This window comes from Lepeophtheirus salmonis, chromosome 6 (assembly GCF_016086655.4).
Source record: "Lepeophtheirus salmonis chromosome 6, UVic_Lsal_1.4, whole genome shotgun sequence".
Classification (NCBI taxonomy): domain Eukaryota; kingdom Metazoa; phylum Arthropoda; class Copepoda; order Siphonostomatoida; family Caligidae; genus Lepeophtheirus; species Lepeophtheirus salmonis.
In genome coordinates, this window is record NC_052136.2 from 16291725 (window position 1) to 16311844 (window position 20120).

The 20120-nt window shown below is 32.5% G+C and overlaps 3 protein-coding genes across 3 annotated transcripts; all 3 read right to left on the reverse strand.

The window, feature by feature from the left end:
• Positions 1–3942: 3942 nt before the first annotated feature.
• Positions 3943–9641, reverse strand: LOC121120850 (uncharacterized). The gene is made up of 6 exons (XM_040715748.2): positions 8695–9641; positions 7363–8071; positions 6856–7289; positions 5903–6799; positions 5483–5846; positions 3943–5430 (listed from the first exon to the last, which is right to left on the reverse strand). The coding sequence occupies exons 1-5, from the start codon at positions 9512–9514 to the stop codon at positions 5488–5490; spliced, it is 3219 nt and encodes a 1072-aa protein (XP_040571682.1). The 5' UTR covers positions 9515–9641; the 3' UTR covers positions 3943–5430; positions 5483–5487.
• Positions 9642–14941: 5300 nt separating this feature from the next.
• Positions 14942–17554, reverse strand: LOC121120852 (sulfotransferase 1E1). Its single transcript, XM_040715752.2, has 6 exons — positions 16649–17554; positions 16162–16418; positions 15742–16095; positions 15545–15671; positions 15174–15461; positions 14942–15111 (listed from the first exon to the last, which is right to left on the reverse strand). Exons 2-6 carry the CDS (start codon positions 16402–16404, stop codon positions 15002–15004), a joined length of 1122 nt encoding a protein of 373 aa, XP_040571686.1. The 5' UTR covers positions 16405–16418; positions 16649–17554; the 3' UTR covers positions 14942–15001.
• On the reverse strand, positions 16471–19841 carry Usp16-45 (ubiquitin specific protease 16/45). The gene is made up of 2 exons (XM_040715749.2): positions 18962–19841; positions 16471–18822 (listed from the first exon to the last, which is right to left on the reverse strand). The coding sequence occupies exons 1-2, from the start codon at positions 19689–19691 to the stop codon at positions 16697–16699; spliced, it is 2856 nt and encodes a 951-aa protein (XP_040571683.1). The 5' UTR covers positions 19692–19841; the 3' UTR covers positions 16471–16696.
• Positions 19842–20120: the final 279 nt, after the last annotated feature.

Below are 20120 nucleotides of genomic sequence, written 5' to 3' on the forward strand. Positions count from 1 at the left end.
TAAAACATATTTTTCTAATCCATTCAACAAGGACAAACGTGTATATGCATAACTCAGAAATTATTTCATTGATCAGGGCTAATTATTTCTACAAAGTCGATGATGGCGTTGTATAAAGATTTAAAAAATGAAATTCAGCTTCCCTATGTATTGAGATCTCAGATCACTAATGCTTCAGTTAACGATGACGATCACTCTCATTCCATAATTCAAACAAGTCACAGGGAGTATATTGGATGAAATTTTTTTGAAGAAAATCATGAATTTATAACAGAGGAAACGTTCTAAGATATTGAAGATTTTGATTTTTACATTTTTTTTTTTTTTTTGTTGTTGAAGAACACAAGGACCCAGAATCTGGCAGTGAAGATAAAAGTATAAACTACAATATAAGAGATTTTCCAAGTATTCCCAACAAAATCAATTGTCAGGAAGAGGGATTTATATACGTTGTGGGGTAAGCAGCCAAAAAAAAAAATCGTTCATTGAAATTCTTCGTGTTCAATCCTCCTAAAGTCAATTGCTACTTTAAGTAAACTCTTTCCTTGTTAAGAGTCATTTAGTGTGATTAATGCCTATTACGCACGAATCACTACTATATATAGTTTCTATCAGAAATATCAGTCCATTAATAAGTTTGAATTCGTGCTGTACTGCAAATATGGTCCATCTTGAATACTTCAAGCCTCACTCCCAATTTCCTTATTACTCGTAAGACGAAATATAATTAGAGAACATCAACCCCATCATTAGATCGCGCATTCGGTAGTGCTTAAAAAGTATATCAAATCAACCTTAGACCTGAGATACAAGTTCCATTAGAAAGAACATTCAAGGATGACGTCTAACAAATTGACCAGTCCGTAAGTATAAAGAAGCACAATTAAAGTTATTTGATTATGCAAATAAAATATGTGAAGTAAATGTCTAAATGATTTGTTATCAAAGGGTTATAAAGCAAATACCAAATCATGTGGATTCAATATATATCGAAGAAGTCAAAGATGTAGGAGATCGTGGAACAAGAGCCAAGAAAGATTGTGTAGACAGTGTGGTTTCCAATTTCCTCATAAGAATGGGAAAGTTTGCCTTGCAAAAAGCGTCAAATGCACAAGATCTGGTAAGAAGGGCAAATATGTAAGAGTATCCAGGTGTCTAAAAGAAAACTCTATTTCGATCATCAACTCTATTCAAAAATTTGGACTGAATAAATTACCCATCGATACATTGAATGTCCATGGAAATTAATTCAAAAATATAATAGCTACATATAACAGTGGTGCAATTGTATCTGTCGCTGAACCAAGAGTTCAAAGTAAATATCGATTCCAACCCAATTGAAAGAGTATCGTTTAGAATATATCTTTAACTTAAATTATTGATTTATTTACACATGAAGGAAGAGGGATTGTTGTATATTATTCATATATAATTTCCCTATAAATAACTTTATAAATGTATATTATATTCTGTAAATTTATGAAAGACAAAATATATTAGTTAGAGAACATCAAACCCATCATTACAGGAAGTGTACTCATAACTTCTTAGTAGCCACCAAAGGATGAATAGATAACTTTGGCACGAAATCTAAAGAATAGAAATGAGGCAATAAAGCAACAAATTATTTTAATTAAAGTGTTGACAATTAAATGATAGCAAAACATTCATTCCATTTGGTGATCAACAATTCCCTCAATTTCTTAGTACTTAGTTTGGACCTCCTTTTTGTATTGATGATCTCAGAATCACAATTGACAATTGGAGTATTTTTGTATACAAGGTTTTCACTTGTTGAGAGTTCCTTTAGTTTTGTATAGCCAGGATTCTTTTGAAGCACATCTTTTAACTTGGTCTTGAATGCCTCTTCCTTCAAATCTTGATTCAGATTTTCTACTATGGTTAGGCTGGTACGAAGAGGCAATCTTTCCTCAAGTGCTGTTATTGCCAAAGGTATTTGACGAAAATTTTCCTGTATAAATACGACTTCTTCTCTTAAGGAATCATTATTAATTACTTCTTGTGCTCTTCTGGTTGCTGTTAAATCTTCATCAAGGCTATTTAAATATTCTCTGAAGACGTCAAAGTAACGGTAGTAGTACTCCACTGCTTTTAACCAAGTTCCTTATCTTATCATAATTGGTGATGGATGGAGGGAAATTTCGTACGAAAGAGTTAATACTCTCTTTCTTCTTCCAGAATTCAAAAACATATTCTTCACATCGGAAATAAGTTTGATCGTTAGAGGAAACTTTTGTTGAACCATATCTACAACTCTATGTAATCCATGTGCCATACGAGTTAACTCAAAAAACCTAAGGGACTTGATTTCCATCTGCGAATCCCTGTTTAATCGGAACAAAATCGACCAATTTCTGAAGTGGATGGTTACTGGTGATGAAAAGTGAAGGAAGCCATCTCCCAAAAGCGTCCATCTTTGGCCAATAGGAGAGAAATTATGTTCGTCATGACAACACCAGGCCACACAAATCGACATTGAATTGCCGGAACCTCTGGGAGGTTATTATGCATCCACCTTATTGTTCCTCTTTATGGAGAATATTTTTGTTGTTGAAAAATTAGTTTAAAATAAAGCTTCGTGAAAATCGACTCTCCCAGTTTTTTGCCAATAGGGATTGAGTTTCTAGGAAAAAGACATTATGAAATTACCTTCAAAATATCAACAAGTTATAGAACAAAACGGTGTATATTTTACCTAGATCAGATAATTATTCTTATGCTAAATAAAACTTTGAAATTATAGAGAAAATAATGGATTTCTTTTTACTAGACCTAATATAAATAAGTTTGATTATAAATCTAGTTATTTCCCTTTATTTAAACGGTGTTTAATAATTTCACGGAGCTATTCGGATTACAACATTCAGCCTCGATTAATTTTTAACCTAAAAACTGTAATCAAGTGAATATTACTGATAAACTGAACCCCTTCTTCAATCTTAAATAAACTCGTCTTTCGAAAAAAAAATTACTTCTGAAAAAAAAAGAGTAATAAATTCGATTTCCCCCCCAATGTGAGTTGAGTTTTTTTTGCCATTTGTAATGTTATGTAAGAAAATAGTAAACATTAACTAAGTCTACTGTATTAATGTCATATTTTATTAAGAGTAGCAATACATATTTATTACCTAAATAAAAATTTGAAATAAAACAATCCTGTTAAATAATACATTATAAAAAATACGTTAAATAAAATTAAAGTACAATTTAAGCCAATTTCAATTCTTTAAGTTCTTCTTCCTTTTGCATAGCTATTTTTTTCCACTTTTTGTAGGCAGAAAGGACTGATTCTTCGTGCACCTTTCTTTCCTCAATTTCTTTTTTTAGACGATTAATTTCGTATTCTTTAATGTTCAAACATAGTTCTTCAACTATTCCACCTGAATTTAAGTAATAAAAGCTTATGAGCAACAACATAAAAACATATTAAAACATATATATAAGCTATTTTTAATAATCATTGCAGATTTGAGATCAGATTATAGATTACCTGAAGAAACATGACTAGATGTATTTTCCACAGAATGCATAGCATCATTTTGGCGTTCCACCTTGGTTTCATTCCTTTTTTTAAGTTTGGACTCATTGTTATAGATAGTGGTATCCATATTTTCATTTCTTACTTTTCTCAGTTCTTCTTTATAGGTGTTTGACTTTTTAGACAAAAAGTTTATGTCCTTTCGCAGAGTATCAATTTCTTTATCCTTAAAGGTAGATTCAACTTGAGTTGAAGCTAATTCTAACTTACAACTTTTTAAAGTTTGTCGAAGATTATCAAATTCTTTTTTACTTTGAGATTCTGACACTACAAAATTAGAATAAATAATAAAATATATAAAATAATTCGTTAATATTGATAATTTTACTCACCTTCTAAAATATTATTTTCAAGCTGACAATTAAGTTTCTTTAGCTCTTCTATTTCTATAACAAGTTTTTTATTATTATTTAAAACCTCACTCAATGCGACAGCTTCCTGACTCAACCTATTCTCAAGACACGTAATTGCTTCTTTTTTATGGTTGACTTGCTCATTTAATAGATTAGCATCATTTTCCTTAGATTTGACAAGATTTTGTAATGAAGCAATTTCCTCTTTGACTGAATCACCATCATACAGAGACGATTCCATTTTTTCTTTGTATTCATTATGGGTATCTTCAATTTCCTTCTTGTGATCTTTTAAAATGGAATTAATTTTTTCTTTTAATTCTATTATTTCATGTTGTTTTGTTTGGAGAACAGCTTCATTCGAATCCGTCAATCGAACTAAGTCTTCATCAATTTTTTCCTTTTCAGACAATAATAGCGTAATTTGAGAGGATAAGCAAGTAATTTTGGACAATAGTTCCGAATTCGCTGATTTTAATTCAACAAACTCAGAATCATCATGTTTCAATTTGGACATTTCACTTTCTAATTTATCGCACTTTATTTTAAATTGAGCAATTTCCTCATTATTACTCCTTGAGTGAGTAAGAATGTCTTCTTGATATTTGATCTTTTCGACTTCAAATTTTTTTCTTTCTTCATCTAGAATAGATTGAAGTCGAGAACATTCGCCTAATTGAAATTTAACGTTTTCAAGCTCTATCTCATAAGATTTTACACATGATTGTAACTCTTTAGTATTCAATTCACATATACGAAGCTCATTTTTACACTCATTAAAATCTGATTCCATTTGAAGCTTTTTAGTAGAATACGCATCGCACCTTGTGGTTAAATCTCTCTTTTCATTATTAAGTGAATCAACCAATTGTTGTAATTCCTTAATGTCATCTTCTTTAGAACGTGACGTATTTTTATAAGATTCCACATCAGAAAGAAGCTGCAACTTTTGCTCATTTGAAAAAATTATATTATTTTCCAAATTAATGAATTCTTCATTTTTAGATTTCAATTTTAATTGTAAATTATGGATGTTACTTCCTTGATCCTCGATTCTAAGCTGTGCTTTTTCTAGAAAAGACTCAAGTTCTCTATTTTTTCCTTCCAATAGCTTGAAATCCATATTATTTTTAGAGTTTTCTCCGTCAAGTGAGGACTTTAATATCTCTATCTCTTTAGCAAAACTGTGATTTTGGTTCGTCAGTTCATCAAATCTATGCTGCCATTCTTGATTTTCATCTGTCACTGTTATAAGTTGAGTGTTCACCAAATTCATTTCTTTCTCATTCTCAGCAATTTTTATATTTGCTTCATCTAATCTAGTAGAACTTAACTCAAAGTTTTTTTGCAATTCCTTCACCTTATTCTCTAAACATGTATTTAATGCCTTCATTTCGTCAATGTGAATGATACTTTGCTTATTTCCTTGAGTAAGAGATTTATTTTGAAATTCTAATAGAGCGAATGCTTTATCCTTCTCTTGGATACCTTGATGAATCGATATATTCTCTGATTCAACTAAAAGCAAATACAATTACAAAAATATAGCATTATGAAAAAAATATCTTACGTTTTTCAACAGTCTCCTTGATCCTTTTTTATTTCTGCATTTGAAAAGGATTCACACTCACGTTTTTGCTCAGTTAATTTTTGTAGTTCAATTTTTAGTCCGTCTATTACAGTATTATTTTCTTGAACAACACCATATTTTTCATCCAAATCTCGTTGTAGTATTGAAATTTTGTTCTCATGATCGTTTTTGATACCTTTCGATTGTTCAAAATTTGCATTAAGTTTTTCCAATTCCATATCTTGAGATTTAATACGAGACAATAGTTCGTATATTTCTTTATCTTTCTCTTGAATTTCATCAACGCACTTATTTAGTTTATTAGTAATATGTGAGGATGGACTACCTTGTTCTTTCGATTCAACTGCAAGTAATAAAAAAAATGAATTAAACAATAAATGCCCCAAGACATCAACTTACTATTTTTAAGACTTGTTTCTAGCAATTGAATTTTTTCATTCAAAGCACTTTCTTTGGTAGTTTTGTCATCATTCATACATTGAAGTTCTTGAGTTAATTCTTCAATTATCAAATTTTTTTCTGCACATATTTCATTTTTATTAGTAAGGTTTGATTCAATTTCAGATACTCTATTTGTTTCTAGATCTGTCAACTTTTTTTTCAAAGTTACATTTTCATTTTCCATTTCTATTTTCTCTTTCTCCAAGGTTTCATAGTCATTTAGAATAATAAGGGCATTATCATTTAGTTCACCTATTTTTTCCTGACATTCAGTCAATTGTTTATTGATCTGATTTATACCGTCAATATTTTTATCTATTTCAAGTTGTTCAATTTTTCCCTCAAGTTTTTCAATTATTACTTGTTTATCATTAAGAACGTTCCGACATTCCTGAAGCTCATTTTGAAGCATTCCAACTTTATTATTTTTCTCATCTTCATCAATTTTATTTGTTGTGAGGTCATTTGCTTGACTTATTTTGTTAAGTCTGACTTCATTCTCTAAATCATTTGCATAATTCTGTAATTCTTCAAATTTCCTTGTTAACTCTTCAATAGCTGTTAAAGTAACATCTCCAAATGGAGATGAATCTGTCAAAGAACCATTACCAATGGACGAACTTGGATAATTATTTGTTTGTCCCCTTTCTTCATTTAAAGACTGAATCAATTCGAATTCTTTCTTTTTGAATGATTCTTCAGACAACTGCATTCTAAATTCAAAGTCTACTTTTTCTTTTTCAAGAAAATTTAATTTTTCTTGTGTCATTTTTAAAGTTTTATCTAAGTGAACCATTTTTTCTTGACACTGCTCATTACTTGATTGTAACTCTGATATTTGTTTCCTCAGTGACTCTATATAATAATGAAAATATATTAAATAATTAACAAAACAAGAATGTGGCACTTACCCTTGGTGCAATTTTCTTCTGTAATATTGAGTATATCATTTTCTAAATCTTTCATCTTAATCTTGGCTTCATGAAGCTCTTTGTTAGAGACAAAGTATAGACTCTCCATATCGGATTTTGACTTTTCTGCATTTCTTAATTGCTCCTTTAGTTCCATGCAACTTTTTTGCGGTGAAGAGGCTTTCATTGTTTTCTCAAGTTCTGTAAATTCTTGAAGTTCAGATAGTTCTTTATCTGATATTTTTAACAAATCTGTCAGTCGTTTTATCTCTTCCTTCAATGCACTTTTTGACATCGAAGAAGTTTCTGATGGTTCACTTTCTTCGTCTGATTTATAGTTGATCTCACCAAATCGAACTGTTTTTCTTCTACTTCTCTCAGATATGTAATTATTAGGAGGCTGAATATCGTCCACTGATTCCAAAATAGATAAACTAAGAATTAAAAAAAAAAAAAAATAGAAAAAATGTAGTTATTCCGAAAAGGCAAAACAAAAAATAAACTTACTCTTGTCCTATTAATACATCAAGATCATCAGTTTTAGAATCAATTTCATCATTAAACATATCAAGTGAATCACTATCGTTCCCATTATTTTCGTTATATTTTGTAAAAATTTTTGGGAAAAAACTCATTCTTCTTGTTTTACGTGTCTGTACACTAGCAGCCCAAGTTTCTCTACGAAGATTTTTAGCTTTATTCGCCGGCTTTTCTTCAAATAACTGCGATGTTGAAGGTGAAGCAACTTGACCAGAAAGTAATCTGTCCCTCAATACTTGAAGTTGTTCTTCTTGATCTTTCATATCCAAACAAAGTCTCTCCCTTTCATTGGCCATTTGTCTTTCTTTTTCTTCCATTTGTCGATCCTTTTCAGTTAAAACACTTTTAAGTTGCTCTAGTTCAACTACTCGATCTGCATTCTTTTCTTCTTGAAGCTTACGCTGAAGAGCGGTAATTTCTTTTTTAAGTCTTTTTAATTGTGTTTGATCGTCTAAAACTTCATTCACTTTAGCGTGTTGAACAATATTTTTAGCTCTTGATGCAAATTCTAGAGTGGATTTCGTTTGCTCTTTCTCAACAGGAGTCACTGTACAAATAATAGCTGTCCTAGCATTCCCTCCCAATGAATTTTTTAATATGCGTGTCAACTTAGAATCACGAAATGGAACAAAATCTCTGGAGCCTTCACTTAACTTACTAATGACCTGGCTTAAAACTAAAATATTTATATATATATATATAATGGATAATATAATAGTTAAGAGATGGGCTGATATCAAAATATTTTCCGATCTGATATTTTACATATGAATAAATTTACCCGTATCTCTGAGAGTATTCGTTTGTATTTTTTTTTTTTTTTAGTGTGTTAGAATTGGTTTTTTTTTGTTTCGTTTGCTAACAAATTCATATCTTAAGGGTGCAATCATTTCAAAAAAATCAAAACTAAACATTCATTAATAGCTTTTCAGTGGCAAGACTTTATTTGAATAAAAAAATATTGGATTTATTAAGTACGGATTCATCCATTTGATCCTGGTTTAGTAATGTTAATAAGATTTTTTATTTAATAAATCAATCTTATCTTGGATTTTTACCTAATGCTATGACCATGGAACAAAATTAGATCCAGCAATCTATTTAAAAAGTACATCAGGCATAAGAAATGCGTGAATTCATGGATGTTAGTGGGAGTACTCTGCATTAAGCATTTCCTGTCTATAAAGATTCCCTCCTTGAATTGGATTGCATCATATAAAATATCGGATGAGATACGATGCAGATATTGGATATTTGGTCGGATATATCAGCCCAGGTCTACTACTTGTAATAATGTACCTAAAAGAGATTTATTGATATTGCCTCCTTCGCGTAGCCTTTCTCCGGTCGACCCTGTTTGCCCCACACGTTCTGAACCAGCCAAGTCAACGAGATTCAAATGGGAAACGGTGATGGCTCCATCCGGCTCTTGATCCCCTTCATGAGAGGACACTTGAGAAGACTCGATGATGAGCCTGAATATGGTATGACTCCGGGAACTCCTCTCATTCATGTTAGTGGCTCCAATGTGACGATGTTGCTCCCCGTAGAGAAGACATTGGATCACTTCTTCTGGAGCACTCACCATCTCTTCCGTGGCTCCGTCCACCCACACATTCCCCTCCGTGTCTTCTTTGAGCTGGAGATACTTTTTGCTCCCCCCGGAGTAAGCGAGAAGATCCACGATGTTCTCGTTGTAAATCTCTAAATAGGAGACCCGAAGAAGAAACTCTCTGTTCTGTGTGGCTTCAATGGAGGCGAAGATCTGATCAATGGCCGCGGGAATGACTCCGGCTTCATCCTCATCCCCCATCATCGTATGCGTCTTACCTGAAGAGGTCTGTCCATAGGCAAAAATGGTTCCGTTAAATCCACGAAAGGCAGAATGAATGATATTGGTGCAAAGCTGAGAGAAAATATCTTCATTCCGAGAGTTGGCATCAAAGACCTGGTCGAAGCGATAAGACTTCTTCTTGTCATCCGACCAAATCATATCCTTCTCACTCAGCCACTTTATTTCCTTCTTCGCTTTTATCTCTCGTGGAATCAAGCTACGTATGCGAATACCAACTTGAACGGACTCGCTCCCACCTTGACTTCCAGATCTCCTTTCCACCATTTTACAAAATTTAATTTATTCTACCTTTTCTTCTCCTCTCTAGATTTAATTATTAACTGTCTTGAATTTCAAAATATTCCCTCTCCTCGCTTCAACGAAAAGGACTCAGGGGTACCACAATACTCGGGCTACCGTTTGTGTGTAGCTTATCCATAGTCTATGGATATCAAATTTATTATTATAATTTATAAGGAAAGAAAACATGAAGTGATCATGCAATACTTAACACTTTTATAATAATACCATAACCACAGTGCATATATATACATAATTGTAGTATTATTTACTTGTTTATAAATGAATTAATCAATATGACTCCAAATGGAATTGACCAGTAATGGTTATATGTATGGTCAAGGAAGTCTATAGCTAACTATAGATTTCTTTGCTTTGATAATATAAGATATAAGCTCCTACGTTAATTTCTGCATTTTCTTGATAAGTCTTCTTTCAATAATGTAAATGGAAAGCTCTTCAAAATATTACCTGTTATCGAGACTATTAGATCCTAATATTTAAAAGTCGAATACCAAACACTTCATTCAGTACATAAGCAAATAATTCCATCAAAAACGAAAATTTCTAAGATAAGACAATATACAAAGAAAAAAAAAACTTAGTCAATAGAGATTTACGAATATGGTACGTTCTGGAAAATCTGGTTTCATGCATAATTTATATATATATATAAATTGAAAAAGAAACATAACATACTTCTAATTATGATAATCTTTCTCTGTGTTCTCAATTTCTTGCTCGGTTTTGTATCCATTTGCCAAAAAATGACAACAAATTTAAATTTTTTGACAATTGGTTTAGCAATCTTGAGTTATTGCTTTATTTAGATCAAATGACATACAAGCAAGCGGGACTTCAAAAGCAACTCTCTTGAAGGGGAAATCACTTATTCAATTCAAAAAGAAAGAAAGAGGATCGTTTTAGTAATTCAAGGAGCAATTCAAGATTAGTTATTATAAGATGGTTGGACAATAATGGGGTTCAACTGGATTCAAATTTTGTTGATGTACCTCCAATCGAAAAAATAGATCGTTGGTTGAAAGCTACTATAAAAATAAAAAGTATAAACTACGCGAAAATTGTATCAATGAACAACAAGAATATGGGATTTAGCAGACATGTTGATGAGTTTATATATCACTGAGGTGGTACATAAAAATTATTTAGGTAAATGGTGGATATTTTGAAATTGGGTTTTATTTTTTAAGCACTAACAAACATTTCAACTTGCTACCGAAGCTTCAAAATCGTTTAAATAATTTCCAATAGAATTATCTGAATCCTTCATCCACGTTCATAAAATTCTTTAACGTAAGTAATAATTTTTTTTAGGGGACTTTTATTATTGACAAAAATATATACCAAACATACATAACATCATGGAATAATAAAAATATTAAAAGAAAACGCATAAATAAACATTCCATTTTAAAATTATCCCCTTAATTATAGCACGCCCTCCCATTTGTATTCATTTGAAACATACAACATTAAAGAAAAAAAATTACTAACGATTGCTAAAAATACTTAAAGGTTATAATCATTTTCATAAAAAAAAGTATTTGTTCAAATTTTATCTATTTATAAATTTTCAGTCTCTTTAAAAAAAAAAGTTCTTAATCTTTGTGTCAAAATTGTCAAAATGCCCAACAGAAATAAAAAAAATCTGCAAGAGCCCTTTATCCCCTCTTCCCCACTTGTAAATACACTCTGGCGCCGATGTTAGAGTACGATCAGTAAAAGTTATAAAATAACGGAACATTTCAGAATCACATAACATACTCCTTTAATAATTCCCAAAGGAAAGTTATTTTGAAACTTTTCTGAAACATTCCACTCCTGTGCAACTCAAGTAACTAATCACTTATTAAAAAACTTATTACTTGACTAATCAGTAATCACTTATGATCCATTATTCTTGACACAGGGCCGGATATAAGCACGATTTTATCTTTATCTATATCCCAACCTTTTCTTGAAAAATAAAAGGTCCAAAATCAGTTGGTAATTGAAATAGTTTGACCAACAGTCCTCTTTCCACCAAATATTATATTTTCCCCTTTTTTACATCTTTTCCCTACTTTATAAATTTATGAAATACTTGGTTTCAGAGAGACAAATAGTACATGTTAAGAATTAACTTAAAGAGAAGAAATTATTTAAATTAAAGATAGACAAAAATCCAAAAAGTTTTCTTTACAGGGAAAAATTCAAAATACCTTCAAAAATACTTTATTCATAAATTTATTAATTTCAAGACATTAATCCAAGGGTCTTCTTTTTTTGTAATCAAATACAGTGACCTTATGATGATTATTCTTCATTTAATATTCGAGAACTCTTCGTATCTTACGAACAGAAAACTCACAGTTTAACCAATCAATGTTTAGTGTATCAATTATATTTTTTCTAATGTATAATTAATGAGCTATTCTTGACTTGCACGTTACAGTGCAGATCTTATATATTTCTTACAAGGCAATAAATCACTATCAGTTGGCAAGGATGACGTACTTCTCTAGCTATTATTTTGGATCTTTTTTTAAGACAAAATATTTAGAGAGATTCCAAGGTGAATAGAATTTTCTATTAACCTTAGAGAGATACAAAGCCTATAATTGACGGAAATATGTATATGAAATATTGGACTGTATGTATGTATAGGTTACCGGCAAAGTATGAAAATCCGGCAATATATATCTATTATAAGGAATTATCCAACATGAAGGAAATTGTGAATGCAGAAACATCCTCTCGATTGCTTCAATAAATACTTATTATATGCTTAGAATCTCCGTCCTAATCATCCTCCAAAGAGCAATTTGCCGCATAGAGAAACACTAGGGAAAAAGTTGAAGTGAAGAGTTTGAGAGGATTCATTCGAAGGTAATGGGAAAAAAGGTACAAAACAGTTAAGACTTTCGTTTAATTATTTATTTTTCAATGTGTGAGTGGAAGTAGACAATAGTCAAAAGAGCTTCTCACTCTTTAATATCGACTACGAACCTCAAATGATATTAAGAGGATGAGTTCATGTCAGTTCATGAGGATCGTCTTTCTTCATGGAGACTACAAAATAGGCTCCAGCCATGTCAATGGCAATGAAATTAAATAAAATTTCTAAATTAGGTTTTGATTGAAGATTAGCAGATCAAACACTCTCTTCAATATTAAATCCTAGCATCGATTTGCAAAGATAATGATATAATTAAGTTATAAAAAATTAGTGTAAATGAAAGTAAAAAAATAAATTACGATTTTTTCCTTATCTTCATTAATGTTCAATATAGCATAATATGGCAAAAGAAAAGTAAATCAGGTTGTAAATCAATGTGATAGTAAATTTTACTATCTTTAAGTAGAAATAAAGGGCCACTGTAAGGCTAATCAAAATAATTTAAAAATGGAAGATAATTAGTTGAAGAATGCAAATCCATCCGACACTTTTTTGAGAAAAAGTACTTATGGCATCATTTTTAGTTGACTCACCATAGTTCTACTGATATCTGGAATTGTTTTATCTAAAGGACTCAAGTCCTTGAGTCCTTCAGTTTTATGCATAGAGAAAGAAATTTATTTTCAATGGCTTTATCTGGAATCGAAAAAGGCTCAGCCACTCAACCTTATTCATGAATTTTCACAATATTTCTCCTTTGTTATTATCAGGATTCATTTTATGTATGAGAAGTCACGTGCTATAATTAGATATTGGATCTCTCATTCGTCGTATCGTCTGAAACAAATTTAAGTATTAGATGGGGCGCATGTTTGTCTAGATATTAAACAATTGGAATGCTTTCGACGCCCTTTGGATGGGTTTGTTATACATTCAAGCGTCGGAAGCTATATATATACAGGATCATGGTACTGATCAGTTAATAACTCGCTCATGGAAACATAGATTTTAAAACATATTTTGACTGTATATGTATTGTAATAAAGTTGCAACTTCAATTAAGGGTTCTAAGAAAAATCTTGAATTTTGAAGTGTACACATTTTGATCGGTATATTGTTGCAGAAGAAGTACTATTTACTTATTTGGAGCACGGTTGATATGAAATCATTATCGTGCATTATCATGAAGATCCATCACTAAGTGTCAAAATAATCAAATGTAAGCCTGTCGTGATATGCAATAAATCGATTAATTGTTCGGTAAATTAAAATGAGTAATAATGATCCTTATTTTGTTGAAGTGCAATCTGGTTAACATACTTTTTATTTAGTGTTTAAATAGTATTTATTGTTTTTGGTTATTATTCAAAAGCATTTTTGGTTTAAATAATTTTGTTTTGGGACGTTATGTTAATTAATTCTGGATGTTTTAATTTATTGACCTACAGTAATCTGCATGTTGTATACTAGCGATCAGACTTGGGAAAGAAACGATTTTTTTTTTTTGAACGCTAAAGATGAGATTTTAGCGTTCCGTTTCCTTAGGTCATAGTAATTTTGGAAGGGGTGTAGTTGTTCACGGGATAAGTATCATAGAAACACGACATTGCAAATTCAGTTGCAATTTTTGAAATTGGGTAGGGACTTACATCCTCCTACCCAGGAGACGCCCCTGAAATTAATATAAATGTGAATTCACCACTCCTAAAAATTACTTACTTTTTTATGTCCCTTTTACACAGTATTAAATTAATTTATCTTGTACTCGTTGAACAAAATTCTCACTCTTAATTATTCCAAGAGTACTTTACACCCAAAAATAAAAAACAAAGACAAACATGACATTTTTCGTATGACAGTATTCGTATTGCAATTGCAATGGCATTTAGATATTCCAACAGAATTTAAGAGGTTTATGATATATATTTTGTAAAACACATAGTTATTTAAAAGTTCCAAATAACTGTATTATACGTAATTAATTTTTGTGGAGGTCTTAGTTCTTTGCTAGAGCCCTAGAGTAATTTTCCAAACAGGTGACACGCAATTTAGTTGTTTAGAAGAGGATTACCGACATAATACCTTTGGGAAGTGCAATGATTTTCAGATATTTCAATAGAAGTCTACATAATTTATGAGTTCTCCTATATTTTTTCCTTGCAAAAAGGGCTAGCAACGCTATTATACTTATCCTCTGTGATGTATAATATAAAATTTATTATATCTGAATTTGCTATAATACATTCTAGTTATTTATTTCTCAAATAAAAATATCATTTAGTTTAATTTTCTTAATAAAACTTAATTTTTAAAACTATCTCTGGCTACGGGGACAAGATAAATCTTAATGGCAATATACGAGGAACCTGACCCCCCCCCCCATTAACTAAAGTAATTTACTAAAAATTTAGGACTAAGCAAAAATTGGACGAATTTCACAGGAGTACTTACATTTGGATCCGGATAAGAACCATCGTTTGTTTTTATGCTAGAATAAATTAGAAGACATGATCTGATCAATATCAATTAATTGTATTTCTGTTTGTATTAACTAAAAAGTCTGTTCAAATAAACTATTCATATATAAACTCCACAAGCTTGTCTGCATCAAATTTGTTCCTCCATATGTCGAATGTAGAATTCAGTTCTGGAGTGAAATGATTTTTATGATCACCAATGATTCCTAGAATATAAGACGTAATATTTAGAAAAAGAATGTCCTCTGACAAATTATTATAAGTGTACCTTTTCTCATAAATTCTGATCCGTTCTTGAGTCTGAGTCCAAAGGGTATCCAGTGGGAATAGTTTGTAGAGGGATTTTTTTTCATAGATTCAAATGATGTATTTGAGAGAATTTTATATAAAATTTCGTCCGAAGGGGTATCCAAACCCAAAAAATCAGCTATTTTTAAAATACAATCTGCAGGGTTTTTCTTCATTTCCTCATAATTGAGTATCAAGAATTGTGAAGGACTAGATTTAGCTTTTTTGACATATTCATTGATATGGGGAAAATAAGGTGCATACGGAACTGTATAATAACATGGAAGGCAAAATATTTTCGTTAAATTGATATAGATTGGTAAAATGTATTACTTCTTATTAAAGTCATACCTCTATTCTTAATGAAGAGAGTAAAAAATTCAGAAAAATTTCCGATGAAGGTAGTGTAAGACAACGATTTTAGGAAGTAAAAATACGAAACAATCACATCCTTAGGATTTCGATGAATGTAAATAACCTTGAAGTATATATGTGTAAATAAAATTACTCTTAAAATGATTCCAGATTTAAAAAGTAAAAAGCTTCACCTTTGCTTGACCTTTCAATACATCTTCTGGGAGCAAGTGAAGAGGAAGATGTGTTTTAATCAGTCTCGGACTAGGCCTCCGCTCTATTTCTTGAAGACCAGGATACACGTACTCCAGATAAGGAAATTTATGTTCCATAACATCCGTGGATTCTTCTGGAAATATCTCTATAGATTCTGGATTATGCAGCTCATATACAATCTCCTGCAGCCATGTTGTTCCAGACTTTGGAAAGCTCGCGACAATTATATCATCCTTCCTGAGAGGGAATTTTGATATATTTGTCATAAGACTAGACATGACCATATCCTCTGTTAAAACGCAGTCTTCATAAACGACCATTTTAAAATTTTTCTAAATAAATATATTTCATGTAATCATTTCCACAGAATAAAGAAGCAAATGAATTTAAATACTTACCTTAAAGCTTTCGTTTGCTGGAACGTATTCGGATATAAGCTTTTGCATTTCCCTTCGTCTCAGGTACGCTTGAAAGGCAAACATACCGCTCAAAAGAATAGAACCATAAATGGCAAAGCTTATACCTTTACTCATGGTCTGAACTTTATTTTTAACGTGAGTATTGGAATTGGTGGATTTATGAGCTATCACCATGATATTGGAACGAAATTTATGAAGGAATCGCATTTTTGACAAAATCATGATGTGACACAGAGCTGAATGAAGTCATAATATTTATAAATTAGTAAAGAAGTGATTGGCAAAGGCCCTATTTTAATTCACTTTATTGTTCATATTGATCTCTATTTAAGCATACAAACAAATAAATAGCACAGATGATCAAAATACACACAAATAAGAATATATGCAAGTTAAATTGACTGTAGTAAAAAAAATTACTAAATAGAAAGATTGATCACTTCAAGGTTCACAGCACAAATAGTACCTTAGCTAGTTAAAATTTATTTGCTGATCTTTGACTAAGGGAATCACATTAGAGAAATCGCTCATAAAAGAGAATATATGCCTGAGATTTGAGAACTTTTTCTTCACTCACTTCAGTTACAACTGAGTCAGATACATGGTACCATTTACAAGGTTCCATGGGCCCATCTTTAGAATCTGGAGCATCATTAGTCTCTTCTGAATCTGAAATATAGATATTTTGAGACATTTTTTTCGAATACTCTTTAAACTTTCTTTCAATTTCTTCTAAAAGATCGTTTATTTCATCATTTTTAACGGCACACGTGGAGTAAAACCGACTGAAATCTTTAGAGCAATCACGTGGGCGTACTCTTACGTAAGCAGTGTAATGACCCCCATGAAGTCGACCACTGTGGCTAATTAGACCAAAAAGATAATATTTTACTGATTCTTGACCTGCTTCGACCGTTGAAGTACTCACGGCTGCACTAGAACAAAATGGAGCAAGGTCCAAAACTAGAGGAAAATCTACATGCTTATTAATTTTCTTGAGAGAGCACATGGTTTGTTGAAAGCGTTTTAAATGGAGAGTAAGAATGAAGGGTGGAGAAAAAATCGATAACTGTTTAGAAGCATTACTGTAAACAGTCTTAGGAGCATCCGGATCGGAAGAAGAATCTTGCTCTGGAGAAGATGAATTTCTTTCGTTTCTATTCTTTTTTCTTTCAGATTGGTTAAGTGTACACTTATCACAAGCCCACTTATTGTTTCCAGTTAAAAGTTCTGGAGAGGTAAACTGAGCTAAGCAAGAATAGATAGAACATTCGCCTGGAGATCTCGAGGTATAACGAGGCGCAATAGAAGTCAAAGAACGAGCTATCCAATCATTTTGAACTTGAAAGTCCTCATTTTCTATTTCATTTCCATTGTCATCGTAGGTTACAGTGTATTCCTGTTGCATTCTGTCAGAAATATCTTCAAAAGCAGATGCTTGGACAGAAAGTCGTCTAACGTTCCGACTAAGTTCTTGCATTCTAGGATCTAAGTGAAGGGAATCTGGATTATACGAATCTTGACATATGCTAAATGAACGATAGTTGGTATTGGCTCTTGGATGATTGAAGTCAATGTTATCTTCAACATCAGCATTGGAGGAGTCTCCTGAATCCTCACGAATATGTGGTTCACAAGAATTAATATCACATACACTTTCAGAAGCATTAACATTCCCACTAACTTTATCATCAAGATTGACAACTTCCTCCCCTTGATCGGTAGAAGTTTTTTCATCCTGAGTATCAGTGTACCACTCCCAGTCATCATCATTAGCCGAAGCATCGTCATCTTCATCATCTTCTTCGTTACCATCCTTTGGTCTTAATTTAGATGCATTTGATTGTTTTCCCTCATCATTCAAGGTTGTAATTATATTTTGACTATTTTTTCCGACATTCTTCTTATCCAAAGGTACTATTTCTGTATGTTCGCTTACAACAGTATCAGCTGTGTTCACGGCTTCATCCAATTCTCCATTTACGTTAATGGCTACTACATCCTCATTCTCTTTTATATTAATAGAAACATCTGGTTTTTCCTCATCTATTTTTTCTTCAATTTCTTCTAAAGCGATCGTCTTATTTTTTTTCTTATTTTTTCTCATTTCCTTTTTGGCATTTCTCTTTTCCTTTTTGAGCTGAAATTTATTCCTGGGTCCAGTTTCGTTATTGCCTTTTTTAGACCCAAAACAAGAGAGTGATGACTTTGTTTCGTCATCATCAAATTTATTGGGTCTTGTGGGCTTTTCTTCTATCAAAGGTAAACTTATATCCAAGAAAGGTTCGAAAATCTGCGAAGAGTTGTGACAAACTTCACATAGAATTGTTGAAACTAAATGCCCTCCAAATAATTGGTCTACAATGGTATGATTCGTATATCTATTGCAAGATTGAAGTCTTTTCCTGGTTTTTTCGTGTAAACTAACGCGACTCGCTTTGTCTGTTAAACCATAATGCTTTAGAACAGAAGTTTTTTGACGGTTTACTTCCTCCGTTTTTACTCCTTCCATGAGATGCCGGAGTAGTTCGTGGGAATCTTCTTGGTGAAAACCTCGAAATTGTGGGGAACGATGGGAAATACGACCAAACAATTGAGAGGGGTTATAGGCTCCCGACTTCCCACCCATGGAATTCATTTCTATAAAATGAAATAGAGCCAATGATATTGAAATTGTCAAGTCAGGTTCATTGTAAATAAAAAAACTGAAGAGTTCTACAATTTCTTTTTTCCTTAAAAAGAGACTTGCATCAATTTGAATATCATTGTGGGTAGCAACCTTTGAGAAAGGCGGCGAGTGAGAGAGTGAGAGGACCAGAGTCCTCAAGTTGTAGATTGAGCGATTCTCCGTCTAATAGTTTGCCCGTTTTGAAGGGAGCTCCCTTTTGGGAATGCAAGTCAAGGATGTGGAGCAGGGGATGGGATTGGGTCAAACATTGCATGACAGCGTTAAAGAAGCAGGTATTCCCCAAATTGGAAAGGCCTCTCACTTTGGGTAACTTGGTGGGCAAGGTTGAACTAGGGTTGCTTTGAGCCACAGGAGTCTTTTTCTTATTAGCTTTAATGTGTTTGACGCGCTCAAAGACATCCCGAAGCTTCTTTGAAGTATCCGGAGAGAGATTCGATATTTGGCAGAGGGTGCAGGAGATAATCCATTCCTCCAGATCCAGAGCGATGCAGTGAGGATGTTCCGAGCGTGGGGCCTCAAAGTGAGTCGTTTTATGCTCGGAGCAAAACTGTCGTCCGCAGTCCAGGCACATCCAAAACGGATCATTCTTCTTGGGAATGGATTTCAAACGCTTACATTCGGAGCAGGAGCCTCCTATTTGAACAAAGGAGGGACTTAGAGCCTTCCGCACTTTCCTTTCAGAGACGCAAGCGGCAGCATGTGTGCACTTCACTTCCTCCATAAGACTCTCCTCGTTCTCCAAGTCCGAAGGAGTTGAACAGGATCTGTCCTCCTCTTCATAAGGACCCCGCTGCTTCGATCTCTTACGCCCTGATCCCATCAATACGAGTGACTGCTTCACAGGATTCCTATTGCTTATTCCTCAGAAGACAGATCCGATGGAATAAATAATAATTCTGAATATTCAACACTTGTACAGCAGCACCTCAGTCACGTCGGTACCACTGTCCACGGCCACCTCCTCGCACTCAACATTCTCTCTTGCTCTCTGTCTCACACTTCTCCATTACATCATGAGTGACCAAATATCAACATAACAGTGTCCAGCTTCATAGCAGTAGCACACAACCTCCTATCACACTATGACGTCATTCTTTAAACAACATTCCATCTAGGTAGTAGGTTCTTTATTTATATCATAAATAGTAAATACCGAATATATACGACACTCCTACTTTTCCTATTCATACTTTATTCAAACAAATGAAATATTATGCTTCGCTATTTATTTTATGCGATATCCAGCCCA